This window comes from Dermacentor variabilis, chromosome 3, assembly GCF_050947875.1.
Source record: "Dermacentor variabilis isolate Ectoservices chromosome 3, ASM5094787v1, whole genome shotgun sequence".
Taxonomy (NCBI): domain Eukaryota; kingdom Metazoa; phylum Arthropoda; class Arachnida; order Ixodida; family Ixodidae; genus Dermacentor; species Dermacentor variabilis.
This window is the reverse complement of record NC_134570.1, coordinates 191,339,499-191,360,901: the sequence shown is the minus strand read 5'-3', so window position 1 is coordinate 191,360,901 and position 21,403 is coordinate 191,339,499. Positions and strand designations below refer to the sequence as shown.

General features: G+C 45.6%; 1 protein-coding gene and 1 pseudogene across 1 annotated transcript in view; both read left to right on the top strand.

Moving 5' to 3' along the window:
- Positions 1-18,832, top strand: part of LOC142576577 (serine/threonine-protein phosphatase alpha-2 isoform) — an 82,055-nt gene extending 63,223 nt beyond the window's left edge. Inside the window, exon 7 of the mRNA XM_075686763.1 lies at positions 6,928-18,832. Coding sequence (XP_075542878.1) covers positions 6,928-6,930 — 3 coding nt within the window. The 3' untranslated portion in view covers positions 6,931-18,832. The remainder of the gene's footprint in view (positions 1-6,927) is intronic.
- On the top strand, positions 2,572-4,785 carry LOC142573842 (uncharacterized; annotated as a pseudogene).
- Positions 18,833-21,403: the final 2,571 nt, after the last annotated feature.

Below are 21,403 nucleotides of genomic sequence, written 5' to 3'. Positions count from 1 at the left end.
ACCAGCTATCGTGACAATATGATAATAGAGTGAACGCGCGATGTGCTTGGTTTGCGAGTCCGAAGTGCCGATCTGCAAAATGCATAGCTGCAGATACAAGGAGCCGACGCGCGATGTGCTTAGTCACGTAGTTCAAGGTGCTGACGCGCGAAATGCCTAGTCGCGGGCTCGAGGAGTTGACCCTTGATGCGCTTATTCGCGCAGTCCGAGCTGCCGACGCGCGAAATGCCTACTCGCGGACTCGAGGAGTCGACACTCGACGCGCTCATTCGCGCAGTCCTATGTGCCGACGCACGAAATGCCTAGGCGCGGGCTCGAGGAGTTGACCCTCGATGCTCTTATTCGCGCAGTCGGAGGTGCCGATGCACAAAATGATTAGGTGACGGTCCGAGAAGTCTGCGCGCGATGTGCATGATTGCCAAGTCGGAGACTCCCTATGCGTGAAATGTTTAGCCGCGTTTCCAAGGATTGCGTGCGCGATAACGAATTTGTCACGAATTCGAAACACCGAGTGCTGAAAGGCTTAGCCACATGTCCGAGGATTCCGCGCATGAATCTTGGTTGCGAAGTCCGCGTCGCCGATGCTCGGAATGCTTAGCCGCAATTCTGAAACGTCCACAAACGTAGGGATCGGCCACGCTACTGCGATGTCCGCGTAGTGCCCATTTTGACACGTCGAGATTACGGAGAGTGGAGACGTCAAACTCGCGAAGTGCAAAGAGCCGCGCAGACGACGCGAGCGCCGGACCAATGACGAACCGCGCTGGAGTCACGTGGCGGGTGCGGCCAATCGCAGACTCCGGAACGACCTTCAATCATCTGCTTTTTGTGCGCTTGTTTCTGGATGGAGGATATCGCTGAAGAGGCAAATTTGAAGACGGAGAAATGCGCTTTCCAACGAGACCAAGATGGCGGCGCTTGAGATATTGTGGCATGAAAAACGCTGTTCTTTCTTGATTTCCGAGAGATTTCTCGCCACCTTGGTTAATAAAACGAATTTTTTAGAGCACTTCTTGGTGGTTTACAGGGATGATATTTGGGTATCAGATAGAAAAAGGGTTATAGAAACTGAAAATGTGATTTTTAAAAAATCGATTTTTTGGCCATTTTTCGCTATGTAAAACCCGCGTCCCCCCTTAATAGCTGAGATAGAAATATTTCAGTGCCGTGAACCCACGATTTCAGCAGGCGGGCTCCATAGCCAAGCAAGACGCTCTCTGCGCCCGTCCCGTCTAGCCTTTGCAAGTGAAATTTCTTCCCTGCATTCTCCTATACCGAACCTCGAGGATCGCATGACGCATACGTTACAGGCCCCGCCTTTTCTTTTTTCTTTCTTTTTTCGCTCCTCGCTTTTCTTTTTTTTTCGGCGCTACACACTTTCGCCGTTGGCGTCGCGTGCGAGCCGTTGTCTCGTGTCGCAGCACACAATTTTGTGTGCTGGGCACAAGGAAAGATGACTTGCGGTATAATTCAGTGCTACACGAATACTGAGGCAGAACAAGCGGATCGTAGAGCGTGATCACGCGCTGGAACACTAGAAAATGGCATAGTTTTGGTACCTGCACACGTGACTGCACGACCGTGAGAACAAGCAGACGAAGTGGAAGTGCACATCTCTTGCTTTGGTGCGAAGTAAAACAAAAAACACGCAGACATTCCATTTGTGTGTTTATTATTTCTCTAAACTTCAATTTGTCAATTCAAACAACAGAACGCACAGATAACAGATGTTGTCTTGAATAATTCTCGAAGTCGCATGTCACCACAAGCAACGTCACACTGTGGACACGATTACGTAAGCGCAGGGGCATGATTATGTCACCGTCCAGCTTGAAGTGCGGCACCCGCGAGTAACGAAGGAAACGGCATTCGGATTGAAATTTCAGATCTTCTCGCGGCATGTAGCGATGTAATACTTTGCAGACACGATTGTTATCACACAATGTATGCTCTGCGCTTGTCAGCTCAAAAAAAATTGGAGAACGCTTAAGCTTCGCCTTCAAGAGTGGAACGCGATAGCGTTCCCGTCAACCCGCCAAAGGGTGCAAGACAATGCACTACAGTGTAGCGATCACTTATGAGGCGGGGGCCCGCATTGGATTTTGCATCCACCAATCACATGGTGAGCGTCGACCAACGCAGTGTTTGGCGCGGTAACGAAACGTGCACCTAGGCAAGCGAAATCAACCAAACAACTCGGTGTCTCGGAGGGAGAAACTATCTACACGAGCCAAACATCGTGATCGGCACGGACAGCTGGGCCGCAACGCGCCATGAAGGCTGACGCGATCATGGGGCTAACGCCTCGATGGGATTGTCCTCTATCTCGCTTTCGCCAGCACAGAGTACCTAGCCTGGCTGACGAAGAACGAAATCCGCTGGATGATGGTTCTGCCGTACCATCCTGCTTCAGATGGTGCAGCCGAGTGGGTGGTGCAAACCATCAAGGACAAGCTCAAAAAGAGCCAGACTTGGGATTTCTGGATGCAGATTGCCCGGATACTGTTCCAGTACCGGACCACGCCCCACGATGTCACTGGCCGTGCCCCTTGTGAGCTCCTGCTCTGTTGGATGGTCAAGACACCCTTGGACGTCTTGCATTCGGACCTACGATCCACAGTGCTCCTGAAGCAGCAGAAGCTGGCTTCTGACAAAGGGTGCCGTCCCGGTCTTTAACCGGATTTGGTAGCTCCAGTATTTGCCAGGAACTTGTCCTGGCCCATCCTAGTCTGCTGGACACGTGGTGTCTCCTGCCAGCACTTCATCACTCCTCGTCTGCTTGCCAGACGGGGCCACGTGGCACACACACCCCGACCATGTCAGGCCTCGCCTCGGGACCTGGCCAGCACCCTCAACTGCCACTTCAGAGTTCCATCTTGCAATAGGACTAGCAGCAACACCAGTCGCTTCCAGCGGAGCACAACCCACCTCAGAAGCAGCAAGCGCTGTCAGTGGTGCGGCGCCCGTTGGGCCGGTGTCAAGTCAGGCACCACTGACAAGGCCGACCATTGCGGATCCTCCAGACGGAGCGAGGTTTACTCGGGCAGCACCCGGTGTTGCCACGCCCGGCCCATCAACACCGGTGCCCAGGCGGAGTACTTGATGGCGGAGACCACGGGACCGTTACTCGCTTGGGTAGCAGGCACTGTCGACCCAGCTAGGACGGAGGCAGAGCCTCGTACCTTGAACTTGGACGTTTGTTTATTTTAGTTAACAAAATGGGGGTGTAAGGGGGTGTAGTAAGCATGTGACGCCCCCACAGGCATAATCTTCGTTGGCCCGCCAGGCTCAGTAGGCAACAATGGTCACTGCACCGCAATAAACACCTACGAGCACAGCTGCTCAGCGGTCGCTCATCGTTCTTCACCACCACGCTGCGGAGCGTCTAACGGAGGGTGCCTCGAGCCCTCGTTCACGAACCCGGCAGATCGTGACACCTAGACTTTGAAGTTTTGTCCAACTACTGCCAGAGTTGCAGTGCACATGCAAGCCATTTGAAAGCAAAGAGAAGGAAGAAATATGGCAAGCTTTCCATATGCCCGTGGGCGAAAAAAAAAAATGTAGATTGCTCAGCACATGCCATGGAGACTTATGCTGCTGAGAGTATAGGAAGAGGACAGAGACTTAGAGTTACCATCATCATCATCAGCCTGGCTATGCCCACTACAGGGCAAAGGCCTCACCCATACTACTCCAACTAGCCCGGTAATGTGCTAATTGTGGCCATGTTGTCCCTGCAAACTTCTTAATCTCATCTGCCCAGCTAACCTTCTGCTGCCCCCTGCTGCGCTTCCCTTCTCTTGGAATCCAGTCCGTAACCCTTAATGACCATCGTTTATCTTCCCTCTTCATTACATGCCCTGCCCATGACCATTTCTTTTTCTTGATTTCAACTATGATGTCATTAGCTCACCTTTGTTCCCTCACCCAATCTGCTCTCTTGTTATCCCTTAACATTACACCCATCAATCTTCTTTGATGGATGGAGTCTTAGAGTACCTCTCTGAGGTTTACAACATTCCTGGGTGATGCCGACAGCAAGGCTTTATACACTTGTGACAGCGGCAAAGGTGTGCCCATCGCTAAAGAAGACTGCACCAGCCATATAGCCAAGCGGCTTGGGACTGCCCTGCGAAAGCTCAAATGCTACGAGGGCAGAAGCTTACAGATGCAGTCATTCAGGAGCTACAGAGCTACTTTCAAGTAGCCATCACTGCCAACAGAGAAACTGTGCATGGAATGTATTGTGCAATCTGGGTGTCAATCTCCCATTAATGCTCAATGGTACAGCCAAGAGCCATAAGTTTTGTCTGGATGGAGAAGTTCAAGCAGGCGTTGGGTCAGGCAGCCCCAGCACACACCCCTATTCTCACAAACAGCCAATGTGAGACAATGCTGCCCCCATACAAAAGGATTATGGAACAGCTACTCACTCGCTGTGTCAAGAGAAAAACTCAAAATGAAGCCGAAGCATTGCACAGCAAGATTTGGCTGTTGTGCCCTAAGACAAGGTTTGCCTCGCGCATAGTCATGGAGATGGCAACAGCACTTGCTGTCCTGTGGTATAGCCAAGGCCACATGGGCTATGAACAAGTTCTGCCGGAACTGGGAGTGCTTCCCTCAAGGGAACTAGTTACGTTGAGCAAAGATTGTGACAAGAGGAGGATTTCCAGCATGTCAATGAAGCTGACAGCAGAAGCAAAGTGTTACCGTCTAGCCAAGGAGGCTCATCTTGAGCATGCTGCTCACGACGACTCTGAGGGAACAAGATTTGGTGCAGGTTAATTGTAAAGTGCACTGGATCTGGATACCCTGGCCTGCATTGTGTGGAATCTTCATGTAGGTTTCACTGCTACAACAGAAATAAACAACTTTTATAACTTTCAATTGAATTTTTCTCCACTTCATATTTTGGGTCAAACATGGCTTTTGTGCACGACATTTTATGTACTTATGTAGTCCAATCAAGACCAGATTTGGTGTGCGTAATCTTTAAGACATGTAGAATGGGCCTATCTAGGTTTTACTGCAATCAGTTTATTTTTAAGGATGAAAATGTTCAACACACTTGGGTAACGGATACTGAAAACGAAGCGCCAGATATGAAGTACTCAAAATGTTGCCTGTCAAGCGAATGACATTATCTTGCTTATTAGCAGCACTCAGTGGAGTGTTAGGGACAAGAAAAACCATCTTGCGCTGTTCTATCACGCTAACTGCTGTGTCCAGCTGCTGGAAAACATGCACTGTTTCTCACTTGCGCATGGCACTTAGGACATGAAAGCATCGAGTTATCCTAAGACTAAAAACAGGTTTGGAATGAGAATATTAAGCTCTATAAATGGTGTAATTTTCATCCATCTAGCGTTAATATTTGAAAAAAAAAAAGTTTCTGAGAAGCTTCTCCGCTTAAGCTGCGAGCAAGCTTTCCGCCAGCCCCCTCCTTTCGGCAAACAGCTGCATGAGGCTGACGTAACACACAGCTTCTGCCACTGTCCGGCCTGAATCTCCTGTGCGGTCGTTTTCTGTGTTGTCCTCATCACTGTGGTTTAGGCAAAGGAGGCAACGATGGCGAAAAGTCGAACCTCGGAGCAGACATCTTTTCGTGGTCACAGCAGCACTGAGGAGCACCTTCTCCTTCGCATTCTAACTGCCACACACCGTAGTCAACAGTAGAACCCTCTCGCATGCCAGTGCCGACTTCTTCGTGCCACGTTCGATAGTACGAACGATGTCCTATTTTTCTTCTATGCTCGGCACTGGATTTTTATTCGAGCTTCGGCATGACGCGAATCTTAACTTGCATGACGCCACAACACGGGCCACAACGCTCTCTGGTATAGCGACGAAACGATGCTGATGCTGATGTCACTTCACTTTTTTAATCACTCTCTGCATTTGCACTACAAGGCCGTTCTAATCTCTGAGGCTCGTTATGCAGGGCTGGCCTACCACTGATTGCAATCGCAACATACCGCCATGATTGCATGACGAAAAGCGGAAACACTATGTATTAACCGATATTGGCACATGTACTTGTTTATAGAGCACTGCATAGCCTCGGGCCAGACCTGGCCTTGAAGAAATGGCCCATGCAGTGCTCTACTTGTTTATCTTTCACCGATGACCACTTTTCACTGGCTACAAAATTTTAAGCATTATCATTTCTGCGCAGGACGCACCAGCATGTATCGGAAGTTTCTTTAATGTTATCGATGGTTCTGTCCTCTGTCTGTTGTCACTGAACCTTGTGTAATCTCATCGCATGTATGTGCAATGCATGGCTGAGATTGAGCCCGTGATTCGGCAGTGCAACACTGGTCACCAGATTTTAGTGGCCCTGTTTAGTGGCCTCGTACCATGCAGTCTGCATGCTACGAGATGGTGAATTAAACTGAAGACAAGCCAGGCAAGGCCATCTCTCATGTGTGAAGGCCTTGTTAACACTTTACAGGGAAACCTGCTTTTCCTGTCAACAACATTCACGCCTAACCATGCAAGCAAGCCTGCTGTACTCCCGGAGAACTTTGTCTTCATCCCTAGCTAGCAAAAACGGGTCCCTTCGTCGAGTTGTTTTCACCAACCTGAGACACTCCTTGTGTGACAGCTGTCAGTGACTTCAGTTGTCAATCTTTCTGTGAAGCTCTGTCTTGTTTGAACAGTGTGCAGGTGTTCATAGAACATGAAATTTGCGCTTGCAATATCCCATCTAGTTTTTTAGGAAACTTCTGGAGGTTGACACAAGGAGTCACACTTAGTGAACTCGCTTATAAGTTCTGCTGCGTTTTAGTGTCACTTACTAGCATTAGCACATAGTTCGCTTGCCCGGTAAAAACGGAGGGCTCAGCATGCTCTGCATGGCTCTTGAGCCAGCATAAAGCGGGCTATGATAGCACCCTTTGATTGGCATGTCTTTTCTTGATGCAGTGAACGGGTGCTCAAGACAGGGGAGGAAAAGAAGAAAGCCCAGCAACCCTGCCTTTGCGGGCGAAGGAAGGCTGCACCAGGCTTTTCTTTATTTTATTATTTTTTTTTTCAACAAGACAACCGATGCCTCTGGAGGAAGGTGGATGAAAGAGGGAGACCACTACCACTACCGCAACAACGGACGCAACCAGAAAAGAGCTGCAGACTGCACCTGACCAGCACGCAACAGCACGATGGGAGAGGGTAAAAAGGTCACGGGCACAATGTGTGCGCATCCTCCTCAGCTGCCGGACAGCAGGCTCTTAGAAAACACCTCCCCACACCTCCCTCGTATGCAGCTCTGATGTGGCAAAAGGACTGATCATGCATCCTTACCTCCCGACCCCTTGGTGTATTTCGGGTTTTTCTTTTTATCTTCTATTTGGTCAGTTGAGTGGCAGCTCTTGCTCCCGAGACAGATTGAGTGTTTGCAAAGTGGCGTGCATTGAGGAGGACCCTGTAGCTCGCTGCTTTGGGTGCTTTATTATTTTTTTTTACCATCCATCCCACAAAAACAGTTGTGCCTTCTTGCGAGGCAGTCTTTTCCTTTACAATATGCAGGTTTCCTTTCCTCTCCCAGGCATCTGTCTTTGCTACAGCACTGCCTCAGCTCGCTCAAAGTCTTCCCACTGCCTTCCTCCTCTGTCCACCCTCTCCACCACCCTTGCACCAGGCGTGATGAGCGCCACTTGGATGATGGCCCCCGGCTGCTCTCCCCATCTCGGCAATTCTCTCTGTCCCCATTGCTTTTCTTTTTCCCCATGCTTGTTCCCACTGTCTTTCTTTCTTTTTCCCTCCTATTATTTACGCCTCGCACTGTTGCTCATGACAATAAAGTGTGGTTTCATGCACTGGGGAGCTAACTGTAGAAGATAAGAGATATCTGCACCTTGGTCAGGAACTGTATGTTTGTGACCAGCGTGTCAAGAGCCAAGGATTGGCAGCACAGAGTGCTTAGACAGTGATGCCTTTGCCTTCTTGCAAACCGAGTGCCAATCTTGTTTCCTGGCACGTTGGCCATAACTGCCCAAGTAACCCAGCTTTTCATTTATACATGGTAACCTTCAGTGATTTCCTGGTGTTAACAGTGCAAAACACTGAAGGGACACGCAATGAAAAGATGACACCACAAGCGCTGGTGTTGCCATCTTGCTGAACGATTTACATTGCTTGTCCATTGTGTGATTGGTCTGCAATGCTGTTCTGCAGTTTAGCTTCTTGCAAGTATATTGAAGTTGCTGAGTTGCACTGTCGCTGCTGTTTGCATGTTTATACAAAAGGGGTGGTAGCATTTTGTGTAAAGAAGTTATCTTTGTGATATAATGCTCTGTACAATGTGGCAACTTGTATATTGTATTCTTTAGTTTAATTGCTTTTATTTGATTGATGTATTGATTTTATTTCCTACTAAGGTAGTCAGTTCCAGACTTCACATTCCAAGAAATGAAATGTTTGAAACCTCGTTTAGTTACACCTCATATGTGCTTTTATTCGTGCCTGCTTGTTTTCTCTGGTTTCAGACAGGTTAAGCTGTCACACTTAACTTCAACTGCAAAGCTCTTTAACCCTTTCGCTGTCAGACCTTTCTGGTCGTGACGCACCCCCAGTGTCGGCTTGGTTTCAGGGAACGAGCATAACAGGGAATGAACATAGCAATTTATTTTTGAATATGATTGGTATACAAATAACATAGTCAATGCAATATGCACATTTCAGTGTTCTGCAGCTGTTGTTAAACATCATCATCATCATCAGCCTGACTATAACATCTGTTCAACATCTAAATCTGACGATGCGGAACTCATCTCTTCCTTGCATGAGACTGTCCGAGTCCGAATCCACCAAGCTCGGCTCATATTCTGAATCGGAATTGAGCCACCGCTCCAATGAGCAGACAAAGGTCCCGCGCGCTCAGCCATCCGAAAGTAACCGCGCGCAGGGAGGATGCGCTTTCAGTCGCCTGCACAACGGAGAGAAATGGGACGTTGCGTGATCAAGAAAACAGAGGAAGATGGAAAAAGGCTAAAACAAAGTTCGAAGGGCTTTACGTTTACTGCTGCAAGTCGGAAGCGAGGGTGCGGCGAGAGAGCGAAAGCAGCAATCGAGTCACCCTTTTCGGAGAGGCAACGGCGCGTGCCCCGCAACTTGACGCGCCGTAGCAGACACACCAACAGAAGAAAACTAATAACCTTCAAACCAGCGGAGACGGCAGAACAACCCTTGAACCATAACCACTCAAACGCGACGCATGATACAGCGAACACGGAGCCACCGCACCACTCAGCAAAGAGAGAGAGGCTTGTGGCAGTCGCACCGTACTCTTCAATACATGTACTAACACAGGTCGGGGCGAAATTACGAACTTATAGAAAGAGCCAACAGATGGCGTGGCCAGTCCAGGAGCGCCAGCTTTGCGCTCAGGCGCGTAATTTTGAACGCACAATAGAGAACGTACCGGTACATCAGTGACACTGTGGGGGGAGTGCGAAGACGTACCGGTATGTCCGTGACAGCGAAAGGGTTAAAGACTAGCTGCAACAAATTTTTCGGGCCGCTTATAAAGCATAGTTTTAGGTGCCGTAGATGTAGAGCGGCCCCAGTGTAAAATTTTACCTTTGAAACACGAGTGGATGCCTTGCGAGTAGCTCATAAAACTCGACTTCCTTGTAGCTGACACTAACAAAAATAAAGGCTGCCATTGCCACTAGCTAGAGGTGACATATGACCCAAAGCTTCTAGGCAGGCGCTTGGGTTTGCCTGTATTAGTCCATTATGTCTGCCTACCACCAGGCGCATGTGTTGTCTGCTTGGGGATTATTTAAAGGCTGCTGTTCCAAAAAATTATACCATTGTCAGCCCTGCCAAGGTTGCTTCAATAGAAGACACTACTCATTTATAACCAATTTTGCCAAAGCGAAATTTCGTTGCTTTTAGCCTTTAGGAAACCACGGGGTCTATATTTTAGCTTTGCGCTAGCTTTGGGCGGATGGGCTTTTTCTTTTTCCCCCAATTACGCATTTTTTAGGCAGCTTCTGAGGCTATTGTTGACCATAGCTCCAGAAACTTACTTATGCACAGCTCTACGTGCCTCTTATTTATAATTATTTTCGTTACTTGAGTGCTCTAGGAAAAAAAAAGAACAAGCTTTCTGTGCTAGTGCCAAAAAGGAAAGGAAATCTTATTGAATGTGTTTACATTGTCCTTGTGTAACGTGCTGTCAAGCTACTGGTGTCCTTGCTATTGTTGCAATTTTGTATTAGCTTTTTTTTTTTTTACCAATGTTTCAAGAAAGTTTGGTACAAACAATAGTCAAGCTTTCCTTACATTTGCCCATGAAATTCGACACACGGATTTTTTTTTTTTTTTTGGCAATAACTGCTGTTCCATGCTCCATGCAAGCTATTCTTTGAAAAAGGCATCAATAGAAAACAACATGTCAAGACTGCTCCCACAGCCTGTACAAAGGGAATTTCCTAAGAGCCTTTTATTCTGTATTCTACTAGGGCAGTGGAAGATTAGAGAGCTTTAACTTGTCCTGCAAGCTTCTTACCATTTGTGGTTTACCGAGTTGCCCTAGAGCTGTACACTGGTAGCAACATCTTCCAATGCTGCTTCTAACCAGAATGCCTTATAGATGTTTTTGTGTTCCATGTGTGTTCTTGTTGAAAAGACACTTTAAAAAAGGCAATATGATGATTACGCTGCTGCTGAAAATTTACCCCAGCAGCAAAGTAGAAAACGCTTGGCTACTGCAATAATGGCTCCCTGTTTAACTGGTTGAGCTCTTCGCTACCAACCTGGCCGCTCACGTTTGCGCCTCCAGTAATCTGCAAATGGTAAGAAGTTCGCAGTCCAAGCCCGTCTGCATGGTTTTTGTTGTTGTCATCCGGCGCTCCCTATGTGCGCCAGCGATATGCACGTTCATTTGAAGGCAACAAATCAGACACCGAGGGCACATAAATTTTTTTGTTGTGTAGGCAAATTTGTTGTTGCAGTCTTCACTGTAAAGGCTCTGGTAATGCATACGAAAGATGCGAATTAGGACAGGACATTTCGAATTCTCAGATGTACAGATAATTTCATATTGGAGGTGTTGGTTGCATAGGTGTTTAACTGTATTGGTGGGTTTTGTATTAGATGCAGAATGAGAGATCTTCAGACTGGCCTCGCTTTCTCATGTGAAAAGAATTGCAGTAGCATTTGTTAGGCCTTCATAAGGCCGGCCAGCCTAGTGATGCTTTTTTTTTTTGTTGTTGTTGTCTTTTCAGTGCAAGCAAATTAAGTGTGTCTTCCCATGAGCAGGTGTGATGAGTAGGTCAATGTGCTTATTTTCTCATCTGTCGGGCTAGTAGTGTTCTGCATAGAGGTCTTTCTTCATTATCATGGCAACATGCCTGGGGAGGGCTGCAATGAAGCTCTAAAATGAGTTGGTAGAATTGAAATACCTATGTGAGGTTGAACGTTCAGCTAAGGCCGTGTCACATTTTTTCCTTCTATATTTGAGGCTATCACATATGTAGAAGAAATGTTAGCTTAAAATTATAGCCTACCAAACAGGCATGCAGTCATGTTTTATTCAATCGAACCAGTATCCTGTATTGGTGTTCTTCTTGGTATGAGTTTTTTTTTTTTTTTTACTTAGCATTTGTCATTGCAGTAGTTTTGAACCCTACAGGAAGTTATTGCATACAGTTCTTGCTTTATTGGTTGATCTTTTGTAATGAATGGGAAGTCCTGATTTCTACTCCTTTGAGTGAAGTTGTAGTAGTGGCTGCCAGTACATTTTTCTGGTTGATACGCTGATGTTTCAGCCAAATGATTGCACTATCGCCATTTGCCTGTGTGTAGGTTTGCAACCTTTGTCTCATGCATACACATACTCGCAAAAAGAAAATTCAGTAACTTGTGTGTGTACTACTTGTCAGGTTTAGATATGTAGTACATACAATGTTCATAAAAGGTAGTTGCACATTGAGTTAAAGGTAAAAAAAAATACAAGAATGTTATGACAGTTTTTGTTCATCTTGAGAATTTTTCCACAACAGCCTTGTTTAATAGGGCAGGAAATAAGAAGAATGCTGTAAGAGGTGATGTGGGCACAGCAGTTGAGGGGGCTAAAGTGCAAAACAATTCGCTGCTGCACCTTTACATTGGGTTAATTTTACAATGCACCATTTGGTTAAAATGTTAGGCAGAGGCATGCTGGTCGTGAGCTTGAACTTGCAAACTCCGTCAAGAAATCAGCTGTGTCACTTGAGCAGGTAGCAGCCCTATTCATTGGTGGGCTGTGCAGGTTCTAGGTAGGGAGCTTGTAGGGTATCTACATTCATCCAGCATAAGAATCTGTAGTTCATGTTATTGACTCTCATTTCTACGATGGTTGTTCCCAGGTATGGCCTACCAATTGGCTGAGGCAGTGTACGGAAATATGCTAGCTTCATTGGCAGTCCTAGCATTAGGAGGAATGTGTTTGCCGACACCTCATCTCGCATGTCGATTGAGCAATGTGCTACAGTTCAAGACACTAACTTGGAGTGACAACTGCAATTTGAAATTGTGAAGCACCATTTTAATGCGGTAGCGTTAAGGGCCCCGTGTCACAGAAAAATCCGGTGTCAATGTCCCGCAGCTGCTGTTTGGCATTGGATGTCGTTTCGGCAAAAAGATTTTCGAACCACCTATACCCAGCCCGTCCATGTGGTACAAGAAAAGTACTCAGCTAGTTGAACATCTCAAGCTAAAGTACGTAGAAAAATCGTAAAGTAGGACTTGCACACAACCTACAGACAATGATAGCGTCGGATTGTAATTTTACTGTATGAGAAAACATAATTCTATTACGCAAAAACACAAAAAAAAACTTTTCCAGCGCTTCTGCTATTCATAGACCGGCCAAGGCACTCGCCATTTATGCACACCAGCATTCGAGGGTCTTTTAGAGCCATGGAGCGGCGTACTCGGTCCCTTGCAATACCTCCAGATGGTGGTTGCCTCCGCCGCCTCACGACCGCATTTTTACGAGAAAGCCTGGCTTCGTGCATAGTATTCGCGGCTAGCATTTCCAGGTACACATTACGGTTACATACGTTCCAGTTGCCGGGAAGCTTGAGAAGCAGTCGGGGATCTTTGAATGCTATCTTGTTCCACTCTTGAAGGTGAAGCTTAAGCGTCCTCCAAATTTTTGCAGACTCTCCTCTCTTGGCATGCAATATCCATACATAATTCACTTTGCAATGTACATTGTCTAGTTGTAGAGAGCCGTGGTTTCTTAGCCGCAGATGCAGTCTATGCTCTTCTCTGTAACAGAACCAGCAAAGCCACTTGTGCTGTTTTGACCGATTGGCGTGTGTTGCCGGGAGTAATGACGTTAGGCATGGGGTCGCTGTCCCAGCTTTGCACGTCGAGGAAAAAGAGAGCACCATCTAAAGTGTGGTGGTTCGGCACAGACGGTTAAGGCTTCATAGCTCTGTGCGAGCATTCCTGGACTTATCTGCACCGGCAGTCTCTGCCGTTGCGATCTTCATGAGCATCGAGCCAGAGTTGGCCGCTTGTCGCTCACATATAGCAGCAGGCCATGCAGGCCAATGTAAATAAGCTATGTAGGAGGTAGGAGATGAGGGTGACGTGCTTCCGCAAAGGCAAGGCAGTGTTACTGCTGCCTTCGCACCAAGGGCTACCACTGGCAGCTTTGTGTCTTTCAGGTGTTTTTCTTGTTGCTTGTCTTTAATTTTCTTGCATGAGCCACCTTCGCATCTTCTCATTTCCGAGCCTTAAGAGCGCCTGTATGCATCTTTACGAGCAGGTAGTGCTGTTGGTTATTGGGTGGCACAAAACCACTGGAAGGCAGTGCACACGTCCAAGGTGGTCAGGGAAAGTAAAACCAACAAGGTTTGAAACAATGTAGGTATGTGTTGAGGTAACAGCGGATACAGAAGTAGCAGAAGATAAAAAAAGTTGTAAGGTATACACTGTATTCTAATTCTGCTGTCACAGAAATGCACAGAGGATATTTTTATAATAGCAGGAAATTTATTAGCCACAAGAGTTTCATGTGCTGCCACTGTACAAAGTGCTAATGCAAGTGCAACTTGTTTTTGGCAACAAAACATGTTTGTAAAAATTTTGTCCTGTGCATTTCTGCAAAAAGCACATAATAATTTTTAGGTTTAGTGTTACTTTTAACGCGATAGCGTTAAGGGCCCCGTGTCACAGAAAATCCGCCGTCAGCATCCCCTGCATTGGACGTCGCTTCGGCAAAAAATTTTCGAATCAATCTTTAACCACGCATATCCAATCACTCTTCTACCACCAAAGTTGCTCCATACCTTGTCTTTCATCCTTTACAAAGTTATTCCTCTGAATTTTGAGAATGGCAGCCCACAAACAAATGTAATGGAAAACAAACACCAACAATGCATATCTTTTATGTTAGCTCTATTCAGACTAAAATATTAAAAGTGCGAAACAATAACAGGAGATCAACCCACGCAAGAGGCCACGTTTCTACTAGAAAACTTGCCTTCGTGCATAGCGTTCGCCTCCAGTGTTTCCCGGTAAGCGTTAGTTGCCGGGAAGCATGAAAAGCAATCGGAGGTCTTTGAATGCTATTGCGTTCCGCTCTTTTTGTCATACTTTTGGATCACCCAGTTTATTCTTGTTTCACTTTCACTGTTACTTGCTGTCTCGGTTGCGAGAGCTGGTTTTACTCCTCTATAATGGCTTGGTCTTGCCTTTGTTTGCCAATTGCTAAAAAATTTGTGTGTCATCATTGTCTGCTATAAGTGCATTGGCACCATCACTGTCATGAGAATGCAACTTGATGACAGTGTAATCATGCTCGCCATGAAGCAAAGCATGTATGTTTGCACCTGTGCCGTTAACACTGTTCTTCATCTGTGGTCACGTGACTCTGGTGTTAGTGTCATTTTGTTCATTTCTTTTTTACTCATTCCAGCATACATTTTCTTTGCATCTCTTCTTAATTGCCAAGACCAGACATCTGTTGGCTTTGTGCTTTGTTGTTGTTTTTTTACTATGGGTGAGGAGGTAAGGTCTACCCTTAAAGGGGTTCCAGAATGCTTTTTGAACATTGTAAATAAACCCGCTTAGGGAGCCAGCCAAATATTGTACTTGCAGTAGCAGGCCTACACATCAAAAGGCCCAGTACTATTCAGCCTCCTGAAACTGCTTCCACTGTTTGTGCATACTTTGCTAAGTAGCACATCCCTAAGAACTAAACATAGAAAACGGCAGTGGTACCAACTGGTGGATCAGAATGATAATACTGCGTTCTCCCTACATCAGCAGCTGGTCTAAAGCTCACTGCAATGGCGTACAGAGTGTGATAAGTGCTTCACATAAGCACAGCTTTGAGTGAAAAAGTAAGAAAAGGACACAAGGGGATGCCAACGGCAGCGTCTCTCTGCCAACAGCTTTAGTTGTGCTGTTGGAAAAGATTCTCGACACGATGTCCCTGGAATAAACACATTTTATGCCTTTTCACAAGGAGTGTTGCAGGGCCCAGGAATAACAAACTGGCATTACTTCCGGGAAATTTGTTCAGAAAGGGCAGTAACTTCAAATAACTCATTCTTCTGTGTAATTATCCCAAGGCTCAACCTCGTCTTCCCGGCTCTTAAAACTCCCTCTCTGCACCACAAAATATGGCATCTGCTTCTCTCAAAGCTATGCGGCAGAAATCTTCAGCTTGCACAGTTTGTGGCAATCTCTTGCCTCCTCTCTCTCCCTCACAGGCTTCTTTGTTTTTCTTTTTTACTGGATCAGTGGTGAGGCTTGTGCTCATGATTGCTGGACTCCTTAACTTGCTTTTTGGTTTCATGTTTCATTAAGCATTTTCTCAAATACAGTGCTCCTACGTAATTCAAAACAGTCTACGTTGGTTTTAGTTACGAGTATTTCTTGCAGCATTCATTTCGGATAGTAGTGCTGCTTGTTCAGTGCAGCACTGCTGGCTGCTAGAAAAAAGCAGGTTGATACCACTGTCCCAACAATGAGAGGCCCAAGCTGTCGTGCAAAGGTTCTGCTGCACTGCTGTAATATTTAGAGCGGGGATCAAAGAAAAGCAAATCTATGCAATATGCATGCAACTTGGCAACATTACCAGTCTTTATATTCTTCGCTGAAGGCAAGCGAGTGCGTATAGCACAGTACGGGTTTGATTCAGTTGTCTTTGCCAGGCACATTTCACGAGTAGCTGACAGTTTTTCTCGGAACTCCGCAAAACTTACTTAGGTTCATTGTATCATATGTCATTCCGTCCCCATTACCCAGCCGTTTGTCTGCATGTTCCATAGCTCTGTACATAGGCAGTGTGTAAACACACGAAGTGCCGGTGCTTAAAGACTCCCTTACACAAACTGATGTGAGCACTGCAAGGAAATTGGGAGGCCGTTGTCCCCAGCCAACTGATTTTGGGGGTACTTGTTACAGCAAAGTGTCAAACCAGTTGTGACGTGTCGTCGAGGGTGATGTCTCGCTGTAGTGGTGGGAAGCATACACTGCAGTAGGAAGCTTTAATATGCGAAAATAACCGATGGCAGCGGGGCTTTGTAACATCTAGTTATGCCAGATCTTTAGTCAGTCAGCGTGCACTGGAAGTGAGAGCCTTGAAAGGGATTCATTTATAATACAGCTCCAGTCTGTAGTGCTGGCTCTCCTGAAGGTGTGTTGTTCAAGGATCTCCTGAATGATGAAAGGTTCTTGCACAGTGAATTTCGGGAAATTGATTGCTTTGGTGATTTTTGTGCAGTGGAAAACTCTGCTGATGTTGGCTCTCATAGTTAAGCTGTTTTGTTTGTGGCTGAAATGATGGCTATTCGTAAATCATACTTAATGTCCAATGCTGTGGAAGCTGAGCAAGTAGTACGGTCACAAAATGATTGTATGAGCCAGAGCGTTTGATGATGTAGGGTTGGGGGTGGGGTGGGGGAGGTGTGCAATCTCACTTTGATGGCCCATGTGGCCAAACTTCTCACGAATCTGAACAAAATTTCTTAAATGTTAAATTCTGGGGGCACCTTGTGGGCATGACCAAAAGCACGTGCTACTTCGTAAAGCAGGTGCAGGCAAGAGCCAAACCTCAACTTAGTCTAACGTCTCCTCAAGTAGTACTGCTCACGTCAGTTGCGCTGTAGCTGCACCATTGGAAAGGACACAATCATCCTAAGCTACTGCTTATAGCACATATCTTGCATAAGTGCCGAAAGATTTCAACATCAGGATGGCTCGGTTGCCGAATGAGAGATTGCCAGCTACCATCAGTTGCAAGGCATTTATCAATACAAGAAAAATTATGTGAGCAAAAGTGAAGCAGTACAAAAGACATTGTCTGTGTAATAACACTATTGGCTACATCATCTAATGTAGTCTTGTTTGCTTCCAATATGTAACTTTCTTTTATTTGCGAGTGGGAGGCTTTGCAGAAAGCCACTCTAGCTTTCACAACATTGCATGTTAAGTGCGGGAGTTCCAGCGCGAGAAAAAGTTGTGATTGCACAGATGTGGTTGTGCATTTGACATCCCCACCTTTGCTCATGTTTTCTTTTGCCAGTGTTCATTTGTGTCGTGAAATGACAGGCAAGCAAAGATTTTGTGAGGCCTGGGTGTATGCCCAGTTATGTTACTCGATGCTGGTCGTATAGACCTTTCTGGATGGTTTGTAGACTAGCTCGTAATGCCTTTTGTTCTTGCTAGTTCCCAGAATGCTGTCACTGTGCAGGTATTGTTGGCAGGCAATGTGCTTCTGGTGTCGCACTGCAGCAGTGACAGTTGTTGGGCGGCATGTGCTCATTTGCCAACGAGAGCCGATGGTCTGCCCGTGGTATTTGCAGATGCTTTCGCTGGGCAGGGAAGTTGCAAACAGCAGGAGTGTGTGTGTGTCTGTCTTCAGTTACTGCTCCAAGAATTTGTCAAAGCAGAAAATTTGGACAAGTTGGTAGGGTCTGGTCATACTGCGTAGCACAATAAGAAAGAAGATGGCACAAACAGAACACAGTCGTGTGTCGTGTGCCTCCATTGTGCTTCTGCTCCGCATTTTCTTTTTGCACTACAGTTAGAAAAATCAGTGCATGCATTCATTTCTTGTAATTGCAAGCTGGCCTTCAAGAACCAAGCATAAATGACCTCTTTATTTACACACTGTATTTTTCTAGATATGGAGTGGACATTTGCTCAAAGCATGTGTCAGTTTCACCCCCTCTTGTGAAATTCTCGGTCCTCTGCTATTTGAAGAGTCCTTGTAGAAAGAAAATTGTGTATAGGTGGAAGGCCGCTTTGCTTGTAAGCATCATATGCACAGTGTCCAACTTCTGGCTGGGAAATGGGAGCAAAGGTAATGTGACGATGCCTGACTAGACCACCTGTGTACCTGTTTTCACTTCCCTGTTGATGTTCCCTTGCGCAAAATGTGTGACGTCTTGTACGAGTGTGTACAGCATGGTACTCTTAACAGCTATTTCATGCTCATTGAGGGTTTTTTTTTTTTTTTTTCATACTTGCAGGGTGTCAAGTAGGAGTCTTAAGTAGATTGTGGTAATCCAATTATTCTTTATGGTGAATTTTTCTTAGGATGCGAGAAACTGGCTTTGTTTCATAGTGAGATGGTTTAAGATGGTGCGCGTCTATAAATACATAGCCATATATTTATACATCTCTATACTGTGTATACATATATATATATAATGTACAAAGTAGAATAAGTCAGCAAATGCATTGTAAACTTTTCATGCAGCGAACCTTCTAAGGAAGTGAAAAAAAAGCAAAAACAAAATGGGCTGTCAATGCTGCATTGTGCTTGCATGGTGATGATTGAACTTGCCATTTGCAAATAAATTATTTGCGAGCGGTTCGTGTCTGGCCTTTGTGTTCATTGTGCGAATATGTGCCAGCATCATTTGCAAAGACCAAGAATGTGTGCTGCAGAAGTTTCATCTTGTGATGGGATTCAATGTCTCCATGTCTGCAAGCTGGAAAATGTTGGTCATTGAAATGGCGGCCGCATTTCGATGGGGCCGTAATGCGAAAACACCTGTGTACTAAGGTGCACATTAAAGAACCTCAGGTGGTCCAAGTCTCCATAGTCCCCCACTACGGCGTGCCTCACAATCAGATCATAGTTTTGGCATGTAAAAACCCATACTTTATTTTATTTAGTCATTGAAATAGCAGAAATGACTGCCTATGTCACCATGTTGAGCTGTGTTGGTCATTAGTGTGCAAACGAGGCGTGCTTCAGCATAGAGCCAATGTTTTGACAAGACAACTTGCATTTGCCGGAGCCCTCTGATCGAAAGATCACACTGGCCGAAGGCTTTCCTTTTTTGTCCAGTGTTTATCTATTCATGTCGGTTATCCTCCCGTGACCATATTTTTTTAGTATTAAGCTGTGCACTTCCTAGGAGTATGTATGAATACTGCCAGGACAGTGACTAGTCAAGAATGTATGAGAAGTTCCTCATGCGAAAGTGCACTGCCTGCTTTTCCATCCCTCTGTAGTCGAAAAATGTTTGCTGGTTGTGTGTCTCATGACATGATAGCTGCATTGTACTTCAGCAGTAAAGACAGGTGATCAGGACCGCAATTTTGTAGCAATGCCTTTTCTGATGCTAATGCCTTTCGGCACTTTTTACATTCGTGAGTGGACTGAGCATCTTGCACAACTAGCTCATTGACAAGACAGACAACGTAGGCACATAGAAGAAAACTGGATAAGGGCGCACGCGAACAACTAAGTATTGCAGTAATGAAGGAGAAAGAAATGTGCTTTACACATGCCACCGTTGCCTAGAAGCAAGCTGCCAAATCGTGAGACATGGATGTAACAGACTAGTATATATGTATGCTAGTGTAGAAAAGACGGCGAGTAGATGCACTTACAATAAAAGGCAAATGTGCATACTATGGCAAGATCGATGAGCAATGATTGCAGTGATGCTACCGCTGCGCTGAATTGTGCCAAGAGGCGAACACTGCTACATTTTGGCAAAATGAGAAATCTACACCCACCCTGCGCCGAAAGAGTTGCTCTGTTTTCGGATACGGAACTCGGTCCTCTAGCGCTGTTTCTCCTCGCCATTGAAAGCCGCGCAGTATGGACGAATTGCTACTTTAGCTCTGCGGTGGACCAAGCCAAGCCAAGGGGGAGGGAGGCTCTAGCACCCTTCCTGCCCCCTCCCCTCTTACACACACACCTAAAATTCAGTTACCACAGTTTTGTCGCCTACATCATTTGAGGTTTCTTTTGACTTGCCTCAACATTTTCACTCAAAATTTTATTGCGGCTAATAGCTTACTGCATCATTGTTGCAGCGGGTGGGCACAGCTTTTAATTCATCCTTTGGCTTTATTTCTGAAAACCCCGACAGTATGAGGACAAGCACATTAGAATCACTAGCGGCGGCTGCCTCGTCTGTATTTTCTCACTTCAACATTTAAAAATTCCACTGTAAACACCATGCACATACACATCATATTTAAATATACACGTGGGACAATGTTGATTAAATGTTTGAAAGACAAGGAGGTAGCCAATTATTTCTAAAGGTATGGATGACCTGTGCCTAGAGAATGAATATGTTGCTGCATGTTCACCTCAGTTCAAATTGCTTTGCGTGCTTTTTTGACTCTGAAAAACATGCAGACTTCAGTGATCCCTTCGGCAGAGTCTTTAATCAATGGCATGTGAAATGCACGCCAATGATATGTCTCAGTATTGCTTCTCTTTCCAGTAAGCCATGCTAACTACCCATGAAAAACAAAAAGCTCTTAAAATAATTTACAACACTTATTAGGGATGAAAACATTGTAACTTGCATGCAGAGGTCATAAATATATAGTGTCCCAATTAACTATCATGCACCCAGATTTTTTAAAGAATGAGCAATTGTTTTTCTCGGAAGAAAATCTAGTGTATATTCTTCTCGGTAGAGTGAGGCAGCTGCCAGTACTTTTAATTACTGATATTTAATTGGGTAATTGTAATTATCACTTGACACATACTATCCTAAATGTCAAATGTGTCAATGAGGCATTTGTAGGCACAGCCAAGGGACATCTAATTGCGGTATTTTCAGCGACATACTAATTGCGTAAAAATGTTTTCAGATTGTTAAATAAATGCCGCAAAATATTAAAAATACAATGTGACTATGCTCCCACCTGCATCGTAAAACAGCGCCTTTGAACAAGCTTCCTCCAAGTTAGCCAGAACGAAGGAAAGGAAATAAAACATTGTGATTGTGCTAATTCCTTATTCGCCGTGCCTCAGCTGAAGTAACGTCATGTTTGGTGTTACTTGGAAACGAGCTCAGATAGCTGATGTCAGCGTAGATAAAGTGCACTGATGGCTTTCTTTCCTTTCTTTTTTTTTATTTTTTTGCCGCGAAACCCATCGCCACAAAAGTGAATTGACGTCAATGCA